The sequence below is a fragment of the Falco biarmicus genome, chromosome 4 (genome assembly GCF_023638135.1).
Source record: "Falco biarmicus isolate bFalBia1 chromosome 4, bFalBia1.pri, whole genome shotgun sequence".
NCBI lineage: Eukaryota > Metazoa > Chordata > Aves > Falconiformes > Falconidae > Falco > Falco biarmicus.
In genome coordinates, this window is record NC_079291.1 from 18,098,308 (window position 1) to 18,123,322 (window position 25,015).

General features: G+C 40.9%; 1 protein-coding gene across 4 annotated transcripts in view; it reads left to right on the plus strand.

The window, feature by feature from the left end:
* The window catches only part of ELMO1 (engulfment and cell motility 1), a 311,295-nt gene that overhangs the window by 25,766 nt on the left and 260,514 nt on the right, over positions 1 to 25,015 (plus strand). For 3 of the 4 annotated variants that reach the window (XM_056334326.1, XM_056334329.1, XM_056334325.1), the window contains exon 3: positions 22,333 to 22,482. In XM_056334326.1, the coding sequence (XP_056190301.1) occupies positions 22,405 to 22,482 (78 nt within the window). In that variant the 5' untranslated portion in view covers positions 22,333 to 22,404. Of the gene's footprint in view, positions 1 to 12,284; positions 12,337 to 22,332; positions 22,483 to 25,015 lie in introns of those variants that run through there. The other variant, XM_056334327.1, reaches the window with a different exon arrangement.

Genomic DNA, 25,015 nt, shown 5'->3' on the forward strand with positions numbered 1-25,015 from the left:
AGTGACACGGGGTACTTGAGAATAGTAAATATTGTTATGCACAAATAAGAATGAGTGGCTTGAATGTTTAATGACAAATTGCTCATGTTGGCATTGCAGTGTGATGGCTGTATAATGCTGCTGTATGAGGAGACAAGACAGTGATTGTAAGTGCTCCCTCTGAATATGCAGAACGGTGATCTCTGGCATGTATTTTTCCTGTATGTGGCAGCATCTAGCAGTGGGCAGTTGGAACATCTGATGATTTGAATTGCCAAGTGATGCCTTTATACTCAAATCCATAAGAAACCAACCTTTTCCTCTCCCACCCACAGCCCCATTGAGAAGTGAAACATACAGAGTTGCAAAAAGTATGTCAAATATGCATTTAAATGCCTTGCCTCTCTGACGTTTCATTTGATATGTGCTACATGTGACTTTGAAGCATAATAGCACATTGTCCTAAACTGATGGAGTTAGACAGTGTTTGATCTCTTCAGCTGAACAAATGTATTGTTTTAATGCTAAGCAAAAGACCTTTTAAATAGGAGAATTGATTTTATACATTTTTAAAGAGAAATCAGGATATAGCTGTGTTTTCTTTTTCCTTTTGGATTTATAGCAGTATGACAACACATAAGTAATATTCCCTCAGGCTGAGGTTGAATGCATAAGAGACAGTAAATTCTGTCTTGAGTAGTCTTGAGTCCCTTAAAAAGTGGTTATTTTAACTGTGCAGTGTGTATAATAAGTTTTCTTTCAAGTTGTTTTTTTTGGGGGGGTTATTTTATTTTTTTTTCATTTCTAAAAGTTATCAGCAGCTTGGGCAAAATCCTTAAAATGCACGTATACTAATGACAGTATTGGAAGAGCTGTAACCGTTGACCTGCTGATGTTCATGAAACATCTCGATGGTGTACCTGAAAGGAAGGAGCTCATAGCTGTACTAACTAAAATCATGTTCCTATGAATGTAGCACAGGTGAGGGAGAAGGAAAGAATGTAGCATGGGTGAGGGAAAAGAGGGAGGAAGCATACTTAGTAAATACCAATCTGTCTTAATAGCCTTTCTTGTCAACTGGCAGCACTTCTGAGACACCAGCTTTTAAATCATGAGGCATCAGCTGTGGGTACAGGTAAGTCAGTGATAACTAGTTTGAATACAAGTAGATCGAACATGCTCTGTACTTAGCCAGCATTTTTTGAAATATTGCTAAAATTGAGTCTGTGCAGATCCGCAGCTGATGTGAACTGGAGATTAGATCTTGGATAGCTCTGAAAGAAGAATTTTGCCCTAAGATTGTTTTTAAAATTAACCTTCCTTTTGCTTCTTGCTCTTCCACCTCCCCCCTTTTTGAAGTAACTCTACACTTTGATATAACAAATTGCCTATTATCCCTTGTGTATGGTTCCTGGCTATACAGAGTTAGGTAAGAGCATGAGCAAAATGTAAATTCTTTGGTAACTCGGCAGAAGATACTATTTCATCACAATTGCTATTTAATTTTTGCAAAAGAACCTCCCACGCTGAATGTTCTTTTGAGTTATTTGGGGTTGATTTTTCATGAATAAAACTCTTAGTCATCTTGAGAATCTATGCAATATCTTAAAAAATAAAGACTTCGCACATTTTGGTAGTTAGTTGGTCTCCTTTTGTATCTCACTTGATTCCTGTGCTCCTTGCTGCGTATGTAAGACGTTGCTGTTTACAGTTGTAGCACTAGCCTTGAATTTGGGAGTTAAGTGGTGAAAACCTTCCCTCATGGAAACCAATAGTAAAGAAATTTACTTTTTCTACTTTAAATGCTGACAGTGACCTTCTGCGTGACCTTGGTGTGAAGATCTTATCAGCAGGGTTTATGTGGAGGTTATCTGCACCTGGTTCTGCAGGACAGGAATGAATTGTCGGCTGCCACATTGCAAAGTTGCGTACAAGTTACTGGTACATTTGGCTGTTGATGTATTCCTCCTCCAATGTGGTGGGGCTCATGAGGATGTGTGAGGCCCTTCATCAAAGTGTAGATAGGCTATTAAACCAAGAGACATCATTACCTCAGCTGTAGGCCGTGCTCTGACCCCCTGCTTCCCAGTTGCACAGCTTGCATCATCAGTTTGTATCTTGAGAAGTCTTAGACCAGTAATTTTGTGGTGGGGAGTACTGGGATGTTGTGCAAACTGGCCCTTTAGTTGCTGCAGTGAACACAAGCCCGTGGACAAGTCACAGAACTTGTTTGTGCCTCAGTAATGATATATATTTGCAAATCTAATAGTGTATGCCAGTAATACGTAAACCGGGAAGTTCCAGAACATCCTTATGCAGGACTTTGAGGTCACTGAAAGTTAGCAGTGAAACCAACTCCTATGGTTTTATTGCAAATATCAACTCTTGATGCTATTTTAAAAGCCTGAGCCCTTGAAGCTAAATGACTGCGTTAAAAAAAGGTTTTTTTTTCATACGGCTAGTAATTCTCATTAGTCTAATTGGTGTAGCTGGAGAAGGTAAACAATCTAAGTTGCAAAAAACTGTTTTCTGTCATGAGGTACAAGCAGCAAACTTGAAAGCTAAATTCAAGTCAGAGAGCAGATGCTTTGAACTTGCTTAGGTTTGTATCAGTCTGACAGAAAAGGATAGTTGGTATCTGCAGAGTAGAGGGCATGATGGTAAAGCATCATGGAAAGAAGGAAGAAGGCTGTTGTCTATGGCTAGGAGTGAGTCAAGTAACGTGGTCTGTAAAACATAGAGACATATTTTATAATGTGCAATAAAACTATTGTCTCTGAATCTCATCTTTTGTGATGTATTGCAGCTATGATCTGAGGCTTGTTTCTGGAAAACATGGTGGTTTGTGGGGGTTGGTGTTCTGGGGGGTTGTGGTTTGGGTTTTGTTTTTTTTTTTAACTTTTTTAAATCTCTGGTGATAAATGTTTTTTTCTTTTAGGTTTCACTTGTTTTAATAGGTTACCCATATGAGTTTGCTCTGGTGCAGAGCAGTGTGCGTTCAGCAATAGTTCATTGGAAACTGCCATGTAAAACTAATTAATAAATATATATATATCTTTTTTTTTTTTTAAGCAGCAAGATTAAATTTAAAAAAAAATTAAGCAGCAAGATTAAATTCTGCTACTCAGAAAGGTAGCTCTTAATTCATTTTTAGGTACTGGGGGCAGCAAACGTTGGGATTAGGTGCCTTTAGAATACATCTGTCACAACAGAAAGGGAAGGGAAAAACAGTCTGAAAAGCACTCTTTATCTTGCACAGTTAATCTGAAAAGGACCTCCTGAAAAGGAAAACTTGGAAGAATCATTTTGAAGATTGCTGTGGCTACGTTTAGTGTTTGGTTGAGCCTCAGGAAAACTCATGGAGGTCCAGTGAAGTTGGAGGGCATGCCTTAATACTTTGTAAAGCAGTGTGGTGATTATGAAGGGATGCATGGCGTAGTTAGGCTCTTTGCTACTGCAGGGTTTGTATTCTGAGGTGAAACATCACTGAGCTGCTTGAGTATGGCTGTGACACATGTATGAGATGTTTAATTACTTTATGAAATGCGGGTTTATTGTGAAAGTGCTGTGTTCCTTCTTAGACTCATGCCTGGTCTGCTAGTCTTATTGTAGGGGGAATATCAAAGTGGTTTTGTCCTATGCTCCATATGGAATATAAGTGAACTAATATCAACTGTACTTGCTGCCAGGAGGTCAGAATGGAGCTGAGTAAGCTTCACGAATGAAAGTTCAAATACAATCACAGTGGCTTTAATGTGAATTTCCTTTTTGATAAAAAACCTAACTCATTTCAAGTCTAAAGTGATCTTTACTTTGAAGTGTTATTCCATCTTTAATGTTATTTTACTGTTGGGTGGAGCTGTAAAAGCCATTAACTTTTCTTTGCAAATGAAAGGGAGAAAACCTTTCTTTCTTGATAGAAAAAGCCGATTACTGTGTTATCAGGAAAAGGCTTTAATGGCCCTAGCTCACCTAATGAGGCATTATCAAATGAACCTCCTATTCACAGATTTATAGGGTGATAGGTGTTAGACTGAATTGTTTTTGAAACCGCCATTTAGTCTTAAATCCTTTGTAGTGCAATAGTTGGTAGGTGGCTTTCTTTTTTCTTCCAGGTCAATATGAAAACATTTAGGTAAGTTTTATTTTTGTTTTGGCCATAGGAGAAAGTGTTTTTCCCAAGCTTCTGTAAAACATTTAGCTAATGGTGTAGTCTAGGTGCTACTGTGAAGTTACTGCTTCAGATTTATCAGTAGCCTTTAAAAGTAAGCATGTGAATAAAAATAATTTCTGACAGAAGTCCCAGTTCTTAAATGCTGAAGTTGCAGGGGTTTTCTTTAAATTACAAAGAGGTTGGGTAGGGCTGGGACTGAATTTTTTATTTTCAGATTGTGGTATGTTACAGTTTTATTTTAATGGCATAGGCTGGAAGAGGCAAATTAATTGCTGTGGTGGTGTGGAGGCATGTCGGAGTCTGAAGAATTATGGAGTTTATGTTGTGCTGGGTTGGAGTGGTGAAGTACAGATAACAGGCCACAGCTGTGGCCACAAATTAGGCTTCTCAATTTGATTCTGAAAGTATTGCATTAGAATTGCTTTTCTAGAATTACCATGTGGAAAGTCTGATGAATAAAACCAGATCTGAAATAGGGAAGCTAGAAATGCCTGCTGCTGCAAATGCTTGTTGGGGCTTCAGTGTTGCAAAATGAAGGTGGCCGCTTTACTAAGCAAGAGCAGTGCTCAGGAGCTTACTGTTCTTCAAGTCTGTCCACTGGTTTTTACATCTTAACTTTTCCTTAAGGAATTAGGGTTCTCAATGGTTCCTTCCTCTTACAGCAGCGTGGCTTAGGGAAGGATGAGAGTGGTGGTCCCTCCCATGGTCCAGCAGCACCTGTTCTTATGTGAAATCCATCAAGAGTTGGGAGCATGGGGTTTACCGGCAGGTGTTTCAGGAAGGTGTGCAAGCTTTGATCTAACTGAAGTACTGTGCAAAGGCCTTCCTATATAGGAGAGATCCAGTGAGGAAGTGAGCACCACCTGATGAACTCCTGTGGGTATGGGACACTTCAACATATGGGTATTGCTCTTGCGTTCTGTGGAGCTACCCTTGCTGTGGGAACATCAGTGCTCCAGGTATTTCCAGGCACAGGACAGTAGTAAGGTAGTAATAGATCAGATCTAACTTACAGGGATAATTCTGAGCAGTGATAGTTTTATTAGCAGAAATGTTCAAAAAACACCAAACCTTCAGGCCTGTTGTCCTGTGTTTGGGTTGACTGGCAGACATGCCAGTGCTGGGTGCACAGATGGTCCAAAGACAAGCGCATGACCTGGGGTGGGCTGGCTGAAGCTGTCACAGCTGTGTTATGGTTACCAGGGTCCTATAAAATTGTCTGGGGCATTGAATTCTTACAAAACCAAGGGACAGCTCTGGCTAAGCAAGGGCTGTATGCAAACTTTGCTTATCCCCCAAATATGAACTCTGCAAAGTACAGGGGCTGGAACCAAAAAGATGCCGAGTAATAAAAGACTGTGCAAGGTCCCCCCACTTCCTCAAATGTTCTCATTTAGTGAGCGTAGCTCTATCCTGACCTGCAACATCCTGTTCATTGTTTTTGCGCTAGGAGTTTCCTGAATGCCCCATGGAAAATGTGACACACTTTGTAATGTAGAACAAATATATTTTGGAATGGGATCCAAGTGAAAGGATAAAGCCTTGTTCTGCATTGCAGCTTTAATCCAGATTTACATTCCAGTGAAAGACTGTGGTAGGGAAGGTGTCTGGAACATAAGATGTTGCAATGTAAAGCACACAGTCGTTCCTTGGATTTGAAGATTTGTTTATGCAGAGCTCAGAACTGGTAAATCTCTGACCTTTTCAAAGGACTCTTCCTTTTTCTCTTGTTGATACTTTAATATCTTTCAAATGCCCTTGGCATTCTAGTGGATTGACAGATGACCAACTGATGTCTACACACAGTAGCAGAGGCTGCGTTACATTTGGGATGTAGTATTTTGTTGTTTGCATCAGCCTACTTTTGTGACTTTCCAATTGGAATTCCCATGTAGTCCTTCAAAACTATAAATACACATTTTTGAGAGAGGAAGTAAGATTGATGGCTATTCTCGTACTTGGTGTAAAAGACTTCCATGATTAATTGTTTGCTTCTAACTCCTCTGTTGATACTTACTTTCATAATCTTGAAAAGCAAAAACATTAATAAATCAAAGTAGGTTAAAGATCAGACACGTGGTTTTATTTTAATAAGGGATAAAGCTGAAATCTCACTGAGTATACATTGTTCAGCACTTGTTCTCTGGGGCATATGAATCAGTCCCTTCATTACTGATCCATAAGCATTTCCTTTTGTGGTTACAGTGTATTTTCATTAGAAAAACGAATGCAAGATAATACCCAGTGTGTTACTTTCGGTTCTTACGCTCGTGTGCAAAGTGAAGTTTTGACTTCACAGAGTAAGTTTGCTTGCTTGATTTATATCTGTCAGGGAAAGGGATTTTGAGAAAAGGCATAGTAAGCCTGCAAGCTTGAGGAAGAGGTATAATTTTCATGGTTATGCCTTGTGTGTCTGGGACACGTTTTCCCAAAGGATTCAGGGTAAAATGTGCTTTGGGAACAGTTTGCTCTTTATGTGTGGAGGAAGACAGCAGGAGATGTGTGTTTCTCCTAGCTTTTTCTCATGGCTGGTACTTAGTATTTGGATAGTGTACCCCAAAGAGGGATAAGGTCAGAACCTGGTGGAAGAGGGGGAGTCATAAACAAGAGAATTAAAAACTTTGAGACTCATCCCCTCATCCCCCTTGCTGCTATACCTACACATCTGCTCACTCTTTGGTATCTTTTTATCGGAATTGTTGAAAGAAGCTGCTAAATGAAGAAACCAGCTTTCCTTTTGAACTTTTAACCTTTGTGAAAGCTACAGTCACTGGCTTCTGCAGAGCATAGATTGTTTGAATCTGACATTTTAAAAAAAAAGACGAACAAAAAACCAGGAAGAATGAAATATCAATGTGCACTTCTGAAATTCCCAAATTGCCAGTGAAGGTCTTGCTTCTCTGTGCTTTAAAAGCCTCAGAAGTGCAGAGAGAGATTGGGGAAGGGTAAAGTGTCCCTGTTGCATCTCAGCCGGGATGTGCTTTGGCAGAGATGAAAGTGCAGCAGTTGGTACAAAACCTCCACCTGGGGAAAAATGGTCAACGTGTGTGTGAATGTAATCTCTTTGAGGCAGTGGAAGAAAGCTTGAAGAATGGGTTATGTAAAGGGAAATAAAACACTGTCAGAAAAGAAAAGGGGAAAAAAAATGCCAAAGGTGAGAGAGATGAATTATACTGCCTAGGCAAAAGGTATTATGCTTAGGCTTCTTCTATGAATGGATGTCCTGTTCAAAAATAAATAAATAACCAAGTGTTTCCCCACTTTATCCTTGTTAAAAGCAACACAGTAAAACTCCTGACAGTTGCTATTCTTTCTAAGAGTTGATGATGTGAATCTTTTATATACTAAAAGCAAGGAAAGCACCTTAAAGTTTAATCCCTGCTTACTCTAGTGGGTCTTAAAGCTGTCATCGCTTAAAGTCATACAAAAGCAAAAATAGTATCTTAAATATAAATTATTTTTTTGCCCTCAGTGACTTCTAATGCACATATTATAAGTCAGTAATTAAAAAACCTAAAAGCATATCCATCCAGGTCAAATCATGCTTTAGATGACATTTAGTCTAAAATGCTTGAAAGCAGCTTTCATGGGTATCATTGCTAGCTTTGTCATCTATATAAAAATGAAATATATTTTTGCAAACTTGAAAGCGACAATTTTGAGGAACACAGCCTGACAGCAGAGACCTGTAGTCCTTCCTTCTCACACACAAGCTAATAGCTGTGCTGCATACATCATTGCATGTGTAGCTGTTCAAAAGGGAAATGTACTCAACAAGGCTTTTTACTTCTCATCTGCTAGAAGAAACTGCCGACCCTTGGCATGGTTGAGTTTCTCTGAAGAGAAAGCAGCAATGTGTATTGTAGTTAACTTGGCTGGTGGCAAGCCAAACTACCTTGCTGCTTTCTTCCTTTTAAGATATGATTCTTCTTTCTTAAACAAGGTTGGTTAATGAATCAGGAGAAATAGTGGTGGATTTAAGAAAGGAACTGTTGAAAACAGGCACCTCCTCAATTTACTGGGAATAGTTCAGTTTGAGCTTGTTAGAGATGAAACTGTTAGATGCTTTCAGCATCTTGCCCTGAGAAAACTGGGATCCTTTGTAGCTGTGGGATTTTTCATCTTGCTGTCGCGTTGTGTTTCTTCAAAGCAAGAGGCAAATGTTTTCTGTCACGTGCCTGTCTCTTTTAACATCTGTATTTCCACTTCAGCAATTAAATGACTAAAAGCAAGGGCAGGAGTGTAGGGAGTCAGCAGCCATGCATTAATTTCACTGTGTAAAACTACAAACTACAGAAATTTGGGGCTGGGGGAGGTAACTGTTAGAGGGCAGTGGTCTCTTCCTGTTGCGTGTGCTGAAAATAAGGCAGTTTCCAGGAATGACTGACCCAAAGAGCCAGTTGACAGGTTCTCATTTCTACGTTGACAACAGCTTAAACTTTCAGGGCTCTAAAACTGAAGCACATGGTGTTTGGTAGTCACCCAGGTTAAACGATGAAAGCCTGAGAGCAGAAGGAAGAACATGGTAAAGAGAAGAGCAGTAGCTGCTCGCTGGGCTGTTTCAGAGTATTTGCATTTTGATTGGCTCTGCAGACACTTGTGGCTGCCTCTGGGACTCTTAATGTTAGGAAAAATAGCTTTATATGTAAAGAAAAATGGCAATGAGGCTTCAGACTTGCTCCCTACAGCATGTTCTGTGTGTTCTTTCAGTCTTGGCTTAAATGAGTATAATGGCAATGCTTTTATTTTGCCTGGGAAATTAGTTTCCCCTGATGGTTTGTTGTAAAGTACATAATCCATCTAGAGATGTATTTGTCATTTTGTGCTGGCAATGAATCTTTTAATTTGGCAGAGTGGGAAAATTAGAAGACATTGACCAATAAATATAGCTGCAAAAGTTTTATCCCTTTCTGTCCCATCCCAAAGTCCATACTTGTGAGAAGCCCCATCTGAGGGAAAACTGCAGCAATGTGCTCTGAAAGGCCAGAAAGAGCGCACACTGTTTCCAGCACTCCAAAGCTGCATCCTCTGCTTCTACCTCTCTGTTTTTTAATGGCAGGTGTTGTATTGAAACTGAGGATGGCGGCAAGAAATAGGTAAGCCAGTCTCTGATTTCAGGACCCTGGGGGCTAGGAAAGGTAAAATGCAGGAAGAACTGGGTGAGTAGTATGCCTGAGCTCACGAATAAATAAGGCGGCTGCCCATTCTGGGTAATGTGTCAGCCTGATTTAGATACAACACCCTGTAGCCTCTAAATGCTTCTCAACTTCTCTGAGGAAATGTGGTGCCCCATTTTATAGTTGGCGGTTGGAGGCACAGAGGACCAAAGGGCAAGTACGTGGCCACACACAAAGCTTTTTAATAAAAGAAAATTAAACACAAGTGTTTTTGGTTCCAAGTTTATGCCTTGTCTTTGAAGCAGACTTTCTGTTCGTTTAGACAGTATGATTACTATGTGTGGTAGGGAGTTCTCTTTAATCAGTGCTGTGGGGAAAAAAAATAATTGATAGCTATAAGGTCTATTTTTTCGGTTTATTTTTCTCCGGTGTATCTTATACTATCTGCTAACGATTACATTCTCTCAATGACACCAAGGTCAAATAAGAATCTAGGGCTTTCATGTCTCAAGAGGATTGTTTTATAAATACAAGAATATATTTTTCTGTCTTGTTTAAAAGAGAGCATTAGACTTCATCCTGGGCACTGGATGCAACTTATTTACCTATAGGCACAGCTGCTTCAGAATTTCCTTCAAGTGCCTGAAATGGAATTAATGTTTTGTTTTTTTTTTTCTTCCCCAGTCCTAGTCAAAGATGTTGGCATAGTGGGTGAGATCAGCAAGGTAAGAGATGTGGCTGAAACCCATCTAATTCTTTAATGCTCCAAGAAAAGAGCTTGTAAAGGTGGTTAGTAGGATTTGTGGCTAGTAGGAATCTGCTCCAGAGTTTGGAGAATGGCATATGTGAAAAGGAAACTTAAAAAAAAAAAAAAATCTTCAAAAACATCTTTTCCTTCATTCCTCATGTACACTGTCCTCTTAGAGTTTTCCATGTTGTGGAGAACATGTCTTTGTGAGTCCTACGTAATGGAGTAATCAATCCTCTGAGCAAGGTAGAAGGAAGTCACATCCAGCTCTGAAGAACAGCAGAATCCCCTGTTGGGACTAGGGGACTGTAACTGAAATGGGACTTAAGTCTTGGTCTTCAGAGATGTGGAGTCCACTTGTTACAGGGCAAGCTGTCTGGCAGCTTTGGAAACGGGACATCTCTTCCCTGATCATCTTCCTTATTTCAATTTAAGATCTTCTGACAGGCTGTGGCTATGGTTCTGTGAATGCAGCATGAAGACTGCATCAGTGTGTGGGGAGCAAAAAGAAAATGGAGTATTCTTTTAGTAGATATGCACTGCGGACTTTTGGAAATGCTTATGCTTTCAGTGTACAACCTGTGAATATCACTTAATACAGCATAAAATGAGAACGGCTAAGGCTCTGTGTTTACTGTTGCCACCATGCCGCCAGCCCTGTAGAGCTATGGTTTAGTCTTCACAGCAGAGTAGAGGTGCTTTACTGAAGGGCAGAAAGAGGACTCCATTCTGTTTTAAAGAGATTAATAGCTAAATTGCACTTGCTGCTTGAACGTTAGAGATCTACTGATAAATTTCGAGTGAGAGCAGATGGAAAGTGCTGCAGAGTTCCTGTGCTGTGCTTTGTTTTAGTGTTGCTGTTTTCACACAAAGGGCTTTTCAGCCAGGTGTTAGCCCTGTAGGAAGTTCAAAATGGTCAACTTCAATTGATGGCTTTATATGGAAACACTTCTAACTATGTCAAACTGAACTAGACAGTTAACCGAAGAGTGATTTGCCACCCCTCACCTCCAAGTGCAATGGGAAAATTTGATTTGGGAACACTGAAGTCTGACAACAAGCAGGATAAACAGTGGTTACTCTCACAGGGGATTTGGTGAAGCGTTGTTACTTTGTATTACTGAAGATTCTAACTCTGGCAATCATCAGAGCACTAAAAATGTACTTGGATTTTATCCAAATACTTTAATCTTTTAATGTCTGTTACAATTATAAGGGAGCTTATTGAGTTAATGAAACATACCGTAATGAACTCAGTAATTGCATAATTTTACATCATTTTCCTCCATGGAATTGAATCTTAGCTGTGTGCCATGAACTTTGCACAGGTGAAATAAATCCTCTTTTTTGGCCCAGGCATATTTACATGATGGTTAAAGATGAGCAGGTTATATTCCTGCTTTCCTTTTTGCCCCTACCCCTTCCTTATAGTGGTCCTGATGCTTGGGTGAGTGAGTGGTGAATACGTTCAAGGGGCTAATCTGGCTGAAAATGTGTCTGTTTTGTGAGGTTAGTTTTTGGGCAGTCCATCTCTGAATTGGCCTGCTGGACAAGTGCCAGGGCTGGCACTGGGGAGGAGGAGGCCAGGCCATGACATTGGAAAAGCAGAGATATCAGATTTGCTATGGAACTGAACTTTGAATGGCAGAAGCCTGAGGTTTTTGGAGTAGAAAGATTTCATTTTAGTGAAGAACGTAAGGATGGTGGCTCAGGGTGATGTATGTCTTACAATATTTATAACATAAAATACTTTTTTTGCTGTATAATAAGCATACGTGTTGTGCAGCAAAGGCACAGTGTCCTTTTGCCTGTCGCTGCCAGCCTCTCACTGTTCTGTACTTAGCATTTGTAAGTTTGAAGCAGGTAAAATACTTGGTAATAACTGCTGGGTAGAATCCAGAGGGTATTTAATATTTGAGGCACTCTATTTGTTTTTAGAATAATAGAGAAAAGTGCCATGGAGCAAGCGCTGGTTCATTTTGAATGGATGCTTTGCTAGAAGTCGATTGAGTTGCAGCAGCAATCGGTGACAATTGATGCTCTGGCTCCTGAGAAGGAAATTGCCACGAGTCGTCTTGCAGAATAATGTGGTTGGCACAGTTCAGTCCTCAGTGTGCAGACTGTGCTGGTTGCCTTGTCTGGATGCATGTATTGTGGGAAGGTTAAGCACTCAGTCCGTTGATTAGCCAATTTGGAAACAGTGAGTGTTTTGCTCATTCTTGGCATAACTATGTATGTTTCCAGAGAGGCTGCAGCAGGAGCTTCAACTGGAGCATGGAGATGGGGAAACACAGCTGTGCCGTCTTCAGATTTTGACAGTGAGTATTAGCTGTAGCCATTTGGGGGGAGTCTTGGAGAACCTTTGTAATTATAGTTACCTATGGGATAGAAGTTACTTGGAGAAGCAGGTCATATATACTATGAAGGCAACTTTTTAATGAATAACAACTTTTTACCTGAGCAATGAAATTAACTTATTTACTAAATTAGCTAGTATTTTTCATGAGTCAGGTTTCTTTGTTACAGTATTTCCATTTTTTTGGATAGTAAACCAGGAGACGATTGTAACACCTCTTTGTAGCTTTAACTTCAGTGGCTGAATTGGTGGCTCCCTCCTGCCTTTTTTTCTTTTCTTTTTTTTTTTTTTTTTTTTTTTTTTAAATAGACCAGCATGATAGCATAAATTAGATTTGTTAGATTTGGTGGGGTTTTATGTTCACATGTGGGTTATAATTTTGGAGCGAACACATAGCCTGTCCTGCTGTCCCTGCTAAAATGTAGAGACAGCATGCTTTTCAACTGTTGTCTGCTGCTTAAATGGCATGACTCTCTATAGAGCTTATGATTCAAACCAGTAGAAGGATGATGTTTGCATCACTCTTTCCTCTTTCCCTGGACCGTGTAGATTTTACTGTTGAGTAAAATGTAAATTATGGGGCAACCACAAATGGTACCAAGTGCTTGAGTGTGATTTGTTAGACTATAACACAAAAGCAATTTACAGCAGTTTTCCTGTCAGAAGTAAATTTTCATCTTGATCTTTAAAATCTTAGTTCAAATTATGCAAGGCTGAGATCTTTTTTGAATGAGTGCTCTTGGATGCCAGCTGGGAAGAGTTATAGAGATGGTTGTTCTGACGTTGTAACCAAGGGTTGGTTTTAGTGTGCTTAGAGAATCTTGTTATGGCATAGAAGGCAACCTGCTACAAAAGCAGCTTTTTTTTTTGCTCGTTGTGTGCACAGTTGAGTACAGATGCACAGGCTAGGACTTCAAGAGTGCTTCAAGTCAGCGTACTCTGAGAGTTACATAATGGTTGAGGCTGGAAGGGACTAGTGGAAGTCATCTTGTTCACCCCCCTGCTCAAGCAGTGTCATCTGCTACTCATGGTTTTGCAATACAGAGATGAGCAAGGGATAGTGTCATGTTAAAACGTCCAGATCTCCTGTTACCAAGTGTCACATTTAATACAGTTTACCAAAAGACACAGGACACATCTGCCCTGGAAATGGGCTGGGCGAGCAGTGTTTGCACCGCTGTTATCTTGTCGCCGAGTTTCTTCTGAAAGGTTTCTAGCACCCCTCCAAAATAGCCTCTGCGTTCTGGTTATATGATCCTGGAGCTTGCCCTGTTCTTGGGCTCCTCAGTATCTTTTTTGCTTGTATTTTACCTTATAGAGGTTTTATGGTTAACCTGGCTGGATAACCAGGAAGATTGCTCAGGTATGCAAGCTCTTCCAGATACAGAATTACAAGCAAATGTCCCAGGGTATGTGTGGGCATTGAAAGGGAGGGTGATACCTGGTTGTGATGTCCCCGGAGCAGTGGTTACAGGCCCGCAGGTACACAGACTGAGTGGTACTCAGCAAAGCAGGATGGGATCAGTGTTAAGGATGGGCATATGCACAGTAGTGTTTTGGGGATGTGGCTGTGTCCACATTTGTTTCCTTAGCATGTCTGTGTTCCTGTTAACAAAGTGGGTTTAGTAATGTCTATTAAAATTCCAGTTTAGTCGCAACAACTGATGTTGTTTGGAGATACAATCTCTTTAATGCAAAATAGCTCAAGTTATTCCACAAGTTTAAGCTATAGACAAGGTCTCTAATATTAACTGTGCCATGCTTTTTTTCCTAGGTAGCCATCACTGTCTTTCCCATTTGCAGTCTGGCGGTTTTTCTGAATGTCCTATAGAGGGCTGGCACTGGGAAGTCCACAAGTGTTTAAGGGCAAAATGTTCTTAGTGTGTATGAGAGTGTGAATGGGCAGAGAGCTGGGAGTCTACAGGGGTGGATTCAGGGGCTGTATAGTGCTAAGAAGTCAGGAAAACGTGGTGTTTTGGCTGTTAGCTGTTTTGATGCGCTGATTTCAGTAAGTATAAGAGAAACGAAGCTGGTAGGAGCACCTCTGTTGATGGAACTCCTTCCTGCTGCAAGGTGAGTGACAGGCGGGTTTTTTCCTTCTCTTGGTTTTTGTCATCTTTGAAGAGCAGGTGTCAGTGCCTGCAGCAAAAGACTGGTGTCATCAAAACTTTTAAGTCCTCCCTCATTAGACCCATGAATCGTATCCAGTCTTTCTTTTATTGTTTCTTTTACTTCTGATGAGTATGATGAGCATCAGGCTCTGCTTATTCACTGTGGAATGTCAATGTGTGTCTCTTTTCCACAGTCCTTTTCTTTGCAGAATGATTTCTTCAGAAGATACTTCTGTTTGTTTCAACCTTCAACATCCTGTCTGTGCTGTCAGTTAACTTGGTTATTTCCTTTAGCATTCACACGTCTCTGTTGCCCTCTCTTCCTCCATTTGACTGGTAACTTCCTGACTATACCATTAGTTCCTCCGTATGTGTCATAAGCATTGATACAGTAAAAAAAAACTCTTTATTTTTTATACTGCTGCTTCATCTTGCTTCTAGCAGGAAGTTTAGGGTTTTTCCCAGCCTTGAGCTTGTCTTCTTGTGTCTGTTATCTCCTTTGGGGTATAGCCCATCCTCATTGTCTTGATTCAGCCCTTGCTAAAGTGAAGCAATAAAAGTGTTTTCATCTTGACTCAAGATGCTCCTTTGTATGTCCTTTCTAGCCCCCTGATTTATCAAAATGCCAGGAAAGTCCTAAGTACCATAGTCAGATCATGCTAGTGCTAGGAAAGAGGGCTGTGACCTTTTGTTATTTCTTCACTCTTAGTTGAATTGTATTCAAAATTGCTTTCCTGAGTCAGAGCAGCTTTGGTGAACTTTCTGTTTCTCTTCAGCATATTTTCAACCGGTGTCTAACAAATTGACTCCATTTCCAGTTACATTGGATTCCTTTAGAGTGTGCTTAGCTTAAGGACTAGAAAGCTCCCCCCCCCCCCCCCCCCCCAATTTGCATTCATCCTTTTGAACTGTAATATTTAGCATTGCTTTATTTTAGTTTTTCTTTCACAGTACCAGTTTCCTTTTTCCTTTCTTCTCCCCTCCACCTTATCGCTGAAAACTTTCATTCTAACCTTACAAGCTCTTAAGAACAGTAGCACCACTGGCCAAAACCGAGGCTTCATCTTTTTCCCATTACTTCCCTCCAATCTCTCAGGTTATGTGAGACTATCCTGAGAGTCAGGATGATAAACTTGTATTCAGCTGGATTTTAAGGGATATTTTTTGCTGCTTGCTTCAATTTAGGAACATCTGGAATATAGCCCAATGACAAGGAACAACCCCAAATGAAGCAGCAAGCCCTGATAAACTGTGAAAAGTTTAAGTGGATTCAAATGTTGTGTTAGGAATAGTGTTTGATTTTTGTTCCTGTACTTGATACCTTCCATGGTCTTTAAATTCGACATCCTAGGCAGATACTCAGCACCTTTGAAAAACCATGCTTTTTTTTGTGAAGCCTTACCTTTTCAACTGCCAGGTTATTGTTGGTTTGGTGGTTGTTGAAGAGCTCCAATGTTAACACCTTTAGTAACAGAGCATCTTTGTCTGACTGTATGGTATATGGATGTTAATTAAATTGCCACAAAGGTTCAGACACTTTGAATAATCAAAACAGAGTTTTTAGTCCTCCCTCTTATGAATTATAGACATGTAACTAAAAGTTCCTTGGTAGAAGGAGATCCCCCAAGAAGATGGGGAGTTCAGGTTAAATAAGTACCTGATTTTTTCTGGTATGCTTCAATGTGTTCTTCAGAAGCAAGGCCAGCCAGCCTGCTTGCTTGTATTCTGAGTACAGCCGGTCTGTTGTGTTTTCTTCCACTTTTTCTTTCCAAGCACTCTTTAAAGCCTTTTTTCTCTCTTTTGAAGAGTATGTTTTTTGAAAGTGGGCCTGTCAATGATGGTGAAACCTCAACCGCATAAAATACTTCCTAATGAGAGGACCACTGCAGGAAATGTAAAATACTTAGAACTAAATTTTTAAGAAAGGTTATAGGTGGGAATGAGACAGGTGGTAACCACCCAAATATTCACCATCTTTCCTGGGTGGCTTTGCCAGTGGCAAAAAATGTCCTGGGCTGTACATTTCACACCCATATGCCTAAAATGTCCTCCAATACTAGATTTCCAGGTATTTTGGAGAGGAAAAGTGCTGTATTTAAACCTGACGGCTCCAAAGTTCGTTTTATCATAATATTAAAAGGTCCATTCCTGGGCTAGCGATGCATTATTGATCAGCAGATTGCAGGTTCAGCATCAAAGAAACATTCCTGTTGGGAAGCTGACGGACTGCTCTGAACTGTAGAATTCTGTCGAGTAGGGTCAGGTCTTCCTGCAGTGTTGGTGGCTGCTGCTGAAGAGATGGCAGCCCCCCAGCTTCGACATCGCTGCCTCTTTTCCATCACTTGCTAGAATATAGCTCATAGCTCCTGTAGAGCTTTATCTTCCATTTGTGGCAAAGCATCTGTGGATTTTATTGACAAGGGTCTGCTGGGCCTTTGGCTCTTGTCTAGTTCAGGGGTGAATAGCAGAGAACACATAACAAAAGGGAAAAAGGCAGCATAAAAGCCTTTTTATGTATATAAAGTGTGCATCCAGCCCCCTGGCTTCTGTGCCCTGTTTTTATTTCTTGCAGAGATGGTAGAGCATGTTTACAGCTCCTTAGACTTGGCTGTTCAGTCATGCAGTTTAACTCCAAAAATAACTCTCTTGGAGGATATTAATCCAACGTTGGATTATCTTTCTAAAATCGTTAATCAGACTTGGTCCCTGAGGGACCTTCCAGCTGAACTTGCCACGTAGTTTCTGTTTGCTGGGGCGGCGGGAGCTGAGCGGAGGAAGCTGATGAGGTTTGACAAGAAGCGGTTACTTACGTAAGGTCTCGAGCGGAGGGACCCGTGCTTCTCCTCCTGCTGCGGGTCCCTGCATGGTGGTCGGCCAGGGCTCAGCTCCCTGCTGGCACTCGCTCTGTCCCGCCATGTCCTGGCTGCGTTATTGCCCTCCTTCCGTTTGCCTTGAAGAAATGCCATGGGGAAAACCTTCCTGCCAGGGGGGAGCAGGCGGATTAGTGCCCACTCCAGGTGATTCCTGTATATGCTGCCTTTTGTCTAGAGAGGAGAAACACATGCTTTGTTTTATTAAATTCTCAAATGCACGTGGCGTTCCTTCAGTCGCTTTTTAATCATTAACTTCCTTACTCAAGTTGTTCATCAAATGACCTGGCCTGCTGTTTGATTACTTCTCTTCTGTAAAAGAAGGAATGAGCTCTTGTAGGCTGCTGTTTTTATATACAACTAGAACCATGAGTCGCATAATTCCTATTAGCCTGCATTTTTCTTCTCCTGTCTGTAGAGTAAGAATAGAGTTTATTTCTTGAGAGATGTGCTCTGATAGCTATAAGTTATTTAAAGTGCTTTGACAACCTTGTATGGAAAGTGCCAAGGAAATTGCAAAACATGTTTGTGTTTCTCTTTTTTTTTTTTTTTTTAAAAAGAGTTCTACTGAGAACTAATTTCATACACGAATAAAACCTGTTTTCCACATGCAGTGTGTGTGCAAAAGGGGGAAAATCAGTATGTTTTACTGACATACGTGGTGATTTAATCCCTCAGAGCCAGGCAGGTAAACTGAGAGCTTGCATGTCTGTGCTGATGCATTTTTGCATTAAATTTAATATACTTTGATTTCCAACTTTGGTGTTTATTACTCTGACTTAGGCTGCTGGAAGCACTGCGTAGTATGGTTGAAATGCAGAAATGAGCTGCGTGTGGTAACAACAATAACTCACAGAATTTGCACTTTAATGGGCCAATCTGTCATAGTTCTGCAAAACTTTATTGACATAAAACAGTGTACTCAAGTGATAAGAATGTTTTGGTTGTGGGGTTTTTTTCCCCTCAAATTATAAAATAGTGTGCTGCTGAGCATGGAAGTTGCTTAAACCTCCTCCAGGTTACAGCTCCGTGGATGCATTAGGGGAAAATAATGGGAAGTTGCCTTCCTTTTCCTCAGACCCCTTCCTTCACTTCATACACTCATGCCTGTACATGCATCCTGTTGCCTTAAGATTCTGCCTTAAAAATAAACGTTGCAAAAAATGAGTTGCAAAGTTGAACTTATATGTCTGCTGCTCAGATCCCACTGGGAGGGAAAAAGGAATTGCACTTGAGAAAACTCTATAACTAGACCCTTCAGCGATGTCCATATCCTTTTCACTGCTTGACTGCTGCGGGCATAACAAAAAGCAGTTCAAATCAGTTCTAGTACTTCATTCACATAATGAAAATCACTTACTTAATGGGAAGCATTTCACACCAGGGATTGTGCCTTCCTTATTTTACTGGGCAGTGTCTAACACACTGTGTACCACTGGAAAAAATAGCAGGTAATTTGTAATTGTCAGCACTGTAGATTTCAGAAATTTCATTGCAATCATAGTGTGATGACAGCTAAACATTATTTTGGCCTGAAAAAAGAGAATATTTGCTTTTGGCATTGCCACATAGGTAGAACAAAACTAAATTATCTTTTGGATCCTGAATTTGATTTGTAACATTATAAACTAGGGAAAAAAAATGTCAGCACTTCTGACTAGGATGTGCACCGAGAAACAGGAAAAAATGTGTAGTGACAGTTTTATATATGCTTTTCAGCATTCAGACCACACTGATGCCTCCGAGTTGGTCTCCTGGTAGAAGAAGTGGAACTACATCCATTTATATTAGTTAAAGATCTGTCACTTTGCTTTGTGTTTTATGGCTGTATAAGCATACATATATTAATAATTATAATTATAATTATGTGGGAGATCTGTGCTAGCCTGCATTAAAACGAGTCACATTGAAATTGTCTTCTGAATGCTGTGGTAGATTTCTCTTGTATCTTACTTTGGAATGCAAATGCTTATTTTCCATAGCTGAATTTGATTAACTTACACAGAAAGAAAGCAAATGGTTTAAGAAAGAAGTCAAGGAAAATTGATGGTAAGTTGTTAAGATGGACCACAACTCGTTAAAGCAAGCTGGTGGTTAATGCCACACCTGTATTGTGAGAGTGGAAGATTTCTGCAGATTTATTACTGTGTGATGTTGTTTTGCTTTCGTAGTCGTGGCCAGTGGTCATGAATCAATGTTTTTCCTTCAACATTCCTCGTGAGCTTTGGAGTTAGCTAGCCTCCTAGGGGAGGTATCTGTTGGACTGTGAGTTACTGTCCCTTTCCCTCTCATGGTGAGAGGTGATGGTGCTCAGAGTTGCTTCTCTGTCTTCCCAGTCAAATGAAAGTGTGCTTGCCCATGCGTTGGGTGGATTCTATGTTTTTTATAGGTGTCCTTTCTCTCTGTATAGATATGTGGCCTACAGATTATTTTGTTCATGAAAACTGTAGAAGAAACGTGATAGGGGGGATGGAAACCTGTTGAAAGTAAGGACTTGCTCATCTGAAGCTGTCCTCAGTCAAGTCTGTCTGGCAGGAGCTGCTGCTGCTCTTCTTGTGTTGTGGCCAGTAAACTCATGCTCTGGCTGAGGTTTCCAGCATCCCTCCTGCCAGGGGCACAGTGCCGTGCCAGGGAGCACAGGGAGAAGCCTGTCAGTCAGGCACCAGGTAAGCCAGCTCCACTTAAATGCTGCAGGCAGTTTAATACCAAAACATCGCAGGCTGAGACTACCGAGGACTGTTCTGCTGAGGAGGTGGGGAACCCCGGTACTGTGAGTGCGGGAGCAAAAAGGTGCCCAAGGGCTCGGTTTCATTTGACTGTCAGGGTGGATTAACGGCTCATGGCTGCCATCAAGTCTCTCACTGCTTCTTCCCCGCCCCCCCCCCCATTGTGCCACCTCTGGGAAGCCATTTGACTACGAAGTGGTAAAAACCAGATGACTGAAAATACTATTTTACTGATTAGTTGAGTCAGTGCGCTGCACTGCGAGGGGAGGGCTCGTGGGAGATGCAAATGGCGGGCGCGTGAGGGGCCAGGGGAGAAATGGCGGGCGCGTGAGGGGCCAGGGGAGAAATGGAGGGAGCCTTGTTATCCAATCAGGCTCTGTGAGGAAAAAGACAGCCAAAAGTGAATGTCTGAATATTCTTGATGACCAGCAAGCCAGTTGCATGCTTTAATTGTGTTTATTCCCCGTCCCCGTAACATCTACCAAATGTAGACAATATAGCTGTATTTCTTAATCTTGTTTAGTCTTTCAAGGCACTTCCTGCAATCCAGTCTTATTTATAGACCATCCATTGTCTTATTTACTGCTTTGCGCTTTGCTTTGTGGTGATGTGCGATCCTGTTGGCATCAGAACTGCCATTGTTGGAAATAAATTGCTGGAGTGTTAAAGTTTGTAAATTGCTTTTACAGTGTATGTTGAGAACGCTATGTAGAGTGTAGGTGAAGGACGGGGCCTTTTTAGAGTAGACCAGAGGACACATGAAAAAAAAAAAGAAAGGTAGACCCATACATATGAAGGCTGGACGAATTCCCACTTGTAAGTAGTATGACACAAAGGTATAAAATTTCTTGATAAAGGGATGGTTTCACGATTTTGTTCAGGCTGACCTGAGTTTGTGCTTCAGCTGCTGTTGGAGAAGGGTTGTAAGACTGGATTAGCTGGAGCACCAGCTGAAGGTGGGCAGAGCCTTTTTTTCTTGTACTTCTTTGTGGCTTCTGGATGTCTGGTATATTCTATCGGCTCATTTCTTGCCTTAGCTCTTTGAAAGCGTACAAGCATGTGTCCATGCTTTCACCACTTCCTTCTCTCTTGTGCTGAGAAGTGGGACTGCACCTCTGGGGATATCCACAGCTTCTCTTGTTTTGTCATACATGATGGCATTTTGCTGGGTCTCAGCAGAGCACGCACGAAATGCCGTGGTCGGCAGGGAGGACTTGGCAAAGCAAGCAGGAACCTCCCAGTCATCAGCAGGGTGGCACGGGTTGCTGTGCCTGAGAATTGCAGAGCTTTGCTACTTCAGCGGCTGTCCTGCTACTGCCAAGCTGGGAGAGGGATGCAAAAGGTTTGTTTGCAAGCCCAGAGAGGCATTACACCAGCTTGAAAAGCATTTGTTGTTATTGCAATGTTGCAAACTTTGAAACAAAAGAGACAGAACTTAAATTCTACAAAACCTGAGGGTTTGGTCCTTCCCCTTTCAGTTCCTTTCCACCAGATTCACAGGCTGTACTATTTGACACGAGATCCTATTGATACTCCTATTCTTGCAGAACTGTGATGTTTTATGTAGCTGATTATATCGTTGTGAATGTATACTATATCCTTGTGTGCTCACATGTCTGAGATTTACCATAAAGGCGTATTTATATATGGGTATCTCTGGATCTGTTAGGTGAGGATATGTGTGTGTATGTATATGTGGAAGCTGCTGTGTGTTCTGCCTTCTTCCTGACATCCTGGTTGCTATAGTGCAGTGATCTATTTGTGAACACCCAGAAGATCATTGCTATAGTTAAAAGAAACAGTGTTTCCTGGCCATAACTTCCTGGGCAATCTCTTCTCCTCAAGCACCGCTTTAACCAATTCGGTCACGTTCCCTGGGACTCCGGGAGTGACACTGTAACAGGAGCTTCCTTCTAGTTTGTCGCTTTTCCCCACCGGCATGTTTAATAATATTTAAAAATAGTTTCTCTATTTTAAATCTAATGCATGCCTATTATTCACCGTACATTTCAGTGCTTCAGCCATCTTTCTAACAGACTGTCGAGCTGTGCAGTGTGTTGTGGCGTTGTGTCCTGTGTTGCTTCTGTAATATGTGCTGTTCTTCTGGTCTTGCACACACATACACACATACATTTTCATCCACCTGCCCAGCCAGGCAAAATGTAGGAGGTGAAGCAGCAGCGCTGGGGTTCTGTCTGAACTGCTGTATTTTTTTATTTATTTATTTATTTTTTTCCCCTTCTCCCTGCAGGTGTGAATGAGAAAGACTCTCTGCAGTATTTAGTGTCCAGTTGTAGTGGCTCTGAAGAACAGCAGCGTCGCAATGCCCCCTCCTGCTGATATAGTGAAGGTGGCGATCGAATGGCCAGGTGCCTTCCCCAAGTTAATGGAAATAGATCAAGTAAGTGCCTGTGTACGAATGCTCTGCCAGCCCTGTGTGTAAGTAAGTTCTTCTCTGCACGTCTGTGTCTCTGCATTTATGTTTACTGAGATGCACACGTATGTTTTTGTGAGCGCCTGTGTGGTAGATGGTGTTTTTTGTAAAGGGGTGTAACCCTCTTCCTCTCTTACTGCTTAATGTTTTGGATGTGTTTAGCTGGGGGGTTTTATTTGATTTTTCTTTTTAAACAGCTGCTTAAATAAGGCATTTACTGCTTGTGTGATCCACTTAACACTTCTGTGCCTTAGTTTGTTCAACTGTAAAATTTTGGTAATGTTGCCTTTGGGTGGAAAGCCTTAAAATTTTTAGTCAGTGCATTGCAGAGTAGAAGTAGGATCATTCTGAATGGCTGTAGCAAGTGCAGGTTTTGGAACTTAAGTAGTTGTGCACTGTGAGCAGGAGGATTTTTGCAGTTCCATACAGGAATCTCAGGGGTTGTCCTGTTTGGCTGGTTATTTCTAATGCAGTGTCCCCATGGACCGATTGGAGGCAGTGTACAGAAGTTAACAAATTCAAAATTATGAATTAAAGACTAGGAAATTTGGTGGTGATGGTGAGGGGAACAAACCAAATCAAGTTATACAAGTGCTGTGTTTTATATTCTGGACTTCTCTGAGATGGGTTTCGTGGCACATTAAAAAGGTTGCTTTTAATATTAATAAATGTTTAGCAGCTTACCCTTAACATTTTGAAATCGTACAGCGTATTACCTGTTTAGAATAATTATTATTTCTGTAAATAGTTTTCAGAGTGAAGGAAAGCATTTCATATTGTGCTTTAGACGCTAGTGTGTCTGGGGGCCAATTAGATTATGAAGTTCTATTGGAGAGCAGAAAATCTGAATTCCTGCTGAAAATGTTTTACTGAAATGGGATCCTATTTTTTTCATGTGGTGCAATCAGTTTCACTTCTCGTTAACCCTTTTGTGGCATATGCCTGGGAAATTCCTGTGTGAACTTCGGAGAAACATGGTACTATAGGGTGGCTGGAATAACAGCAGTATGATTTTTAGGCACTCTGAAAGCCCCTTTAGAGGAAAAGGGAGTTCCTGAGTAGTTAGCAGGACCTGCCAAGCTTCTTCATTTTCATTTGCTGATATTTTTTAGTCAGCATGTATCTACAGATACAAATCTCTTGCCTTCTGGAGTGAGGAATGTTTTACTTTTTTCTTCTTATATAACAAATGGTAGACACTGCACACTGTGTTCAGGGAAAGATGCATGTTAGTCATGATGAACAACAGCTTATTGCTACCAAGTACAGCGGGGACAAAAATTAACAAATATTATGCAGTCTCCTTCCAAACAAATAATACCAAAGTGATTATTTTTAATTTACAGAATGGCTTTAACTCTCCAAAAAACTCATGCCTTATCTGAAATAATAGCTTACTGTCCTGGAACCTTGCTTTTACTTTATTATGTAAGATTTAGGGGGGACAAGAGAGATCAATGCTGACTTATATTGGGTAGAACTCTTCCAAACCAGCCTGCCAAGTTGTCTGCAAGCTTCGTTACACTGCTTTATGGGGAGGAGGAGGAAGAAGAGGGGGAAATAAGGCTGAAAGGGAGAAGGCTAACAGCAGCTTGCTCCTGATGCAGGGGAAAACAGGGGGAATGAAGTTTGAGGGTCTCATCCCTTACCTTTCTGATATGGAAAATACAGGTGTAGTGAGAAGAAATGAAGATGAGAAAGAAACATCCCTTCCTAATACCTGTGCATGCAAACCCACATGTCTACCTTTTCTCAGGGATGGGAGCAATTTGGGAATCGGCCCTGAAAGCAAACAGGGTGATACATGCTTCTAAACACACAGCTCTGCCTTTGGTTCACGTAATGCTAACTTTTCCCCAATCTGTTTCCTTTAAAATATCCAGTTGAAGAGCTGTAGTGGAGGAGATGATTCATACCTCAGATGGCTAGCTGTCATAGATGATAAAGGGAAGGAGGGAAAAGGAAGGCAAAAAAGAGAAACGACTTGCCCATTGACTGGACATTGTAGACAATGCCTGTCTCCCAGGTGGGATCTGCTCATTCAAGCACCATTTGACATATATTCAGAAAATCCTAAAAACTTTGCCTTACTAGTTTCCTCCCTCTGTGGTTCCTTACCAGCAAGAAAAATGGTATTTAAAGAACAGCACTGTATTATTACTTTAAAAAGAACAATGAAAAACCTCACTTTAACATGATGCAAGTTTTGTCTTTCAGGGTACTGAAGCTATTCCAAATATTGAAGTACAAATACCATTTAAGAGATCAGAGGAAAATCTGGATATTGTTTGGGGTTTTTTGGTGTGGTGGTTTTTTGTTTGTTTTTTTTTTTTTTTTTTAGTTTGCTTGCTGTATACACTTGGTAGCATTTATTTATATTCAGTTGCACAGTATCCCCGTTCACCCGCTGTGTATATGCATATTTTGCTTAGCAATGAAGTGTATACAAGGTTTTCAAAATGAGGAAATGTCATTGTGAAACCACAGTGATTGACGGTAG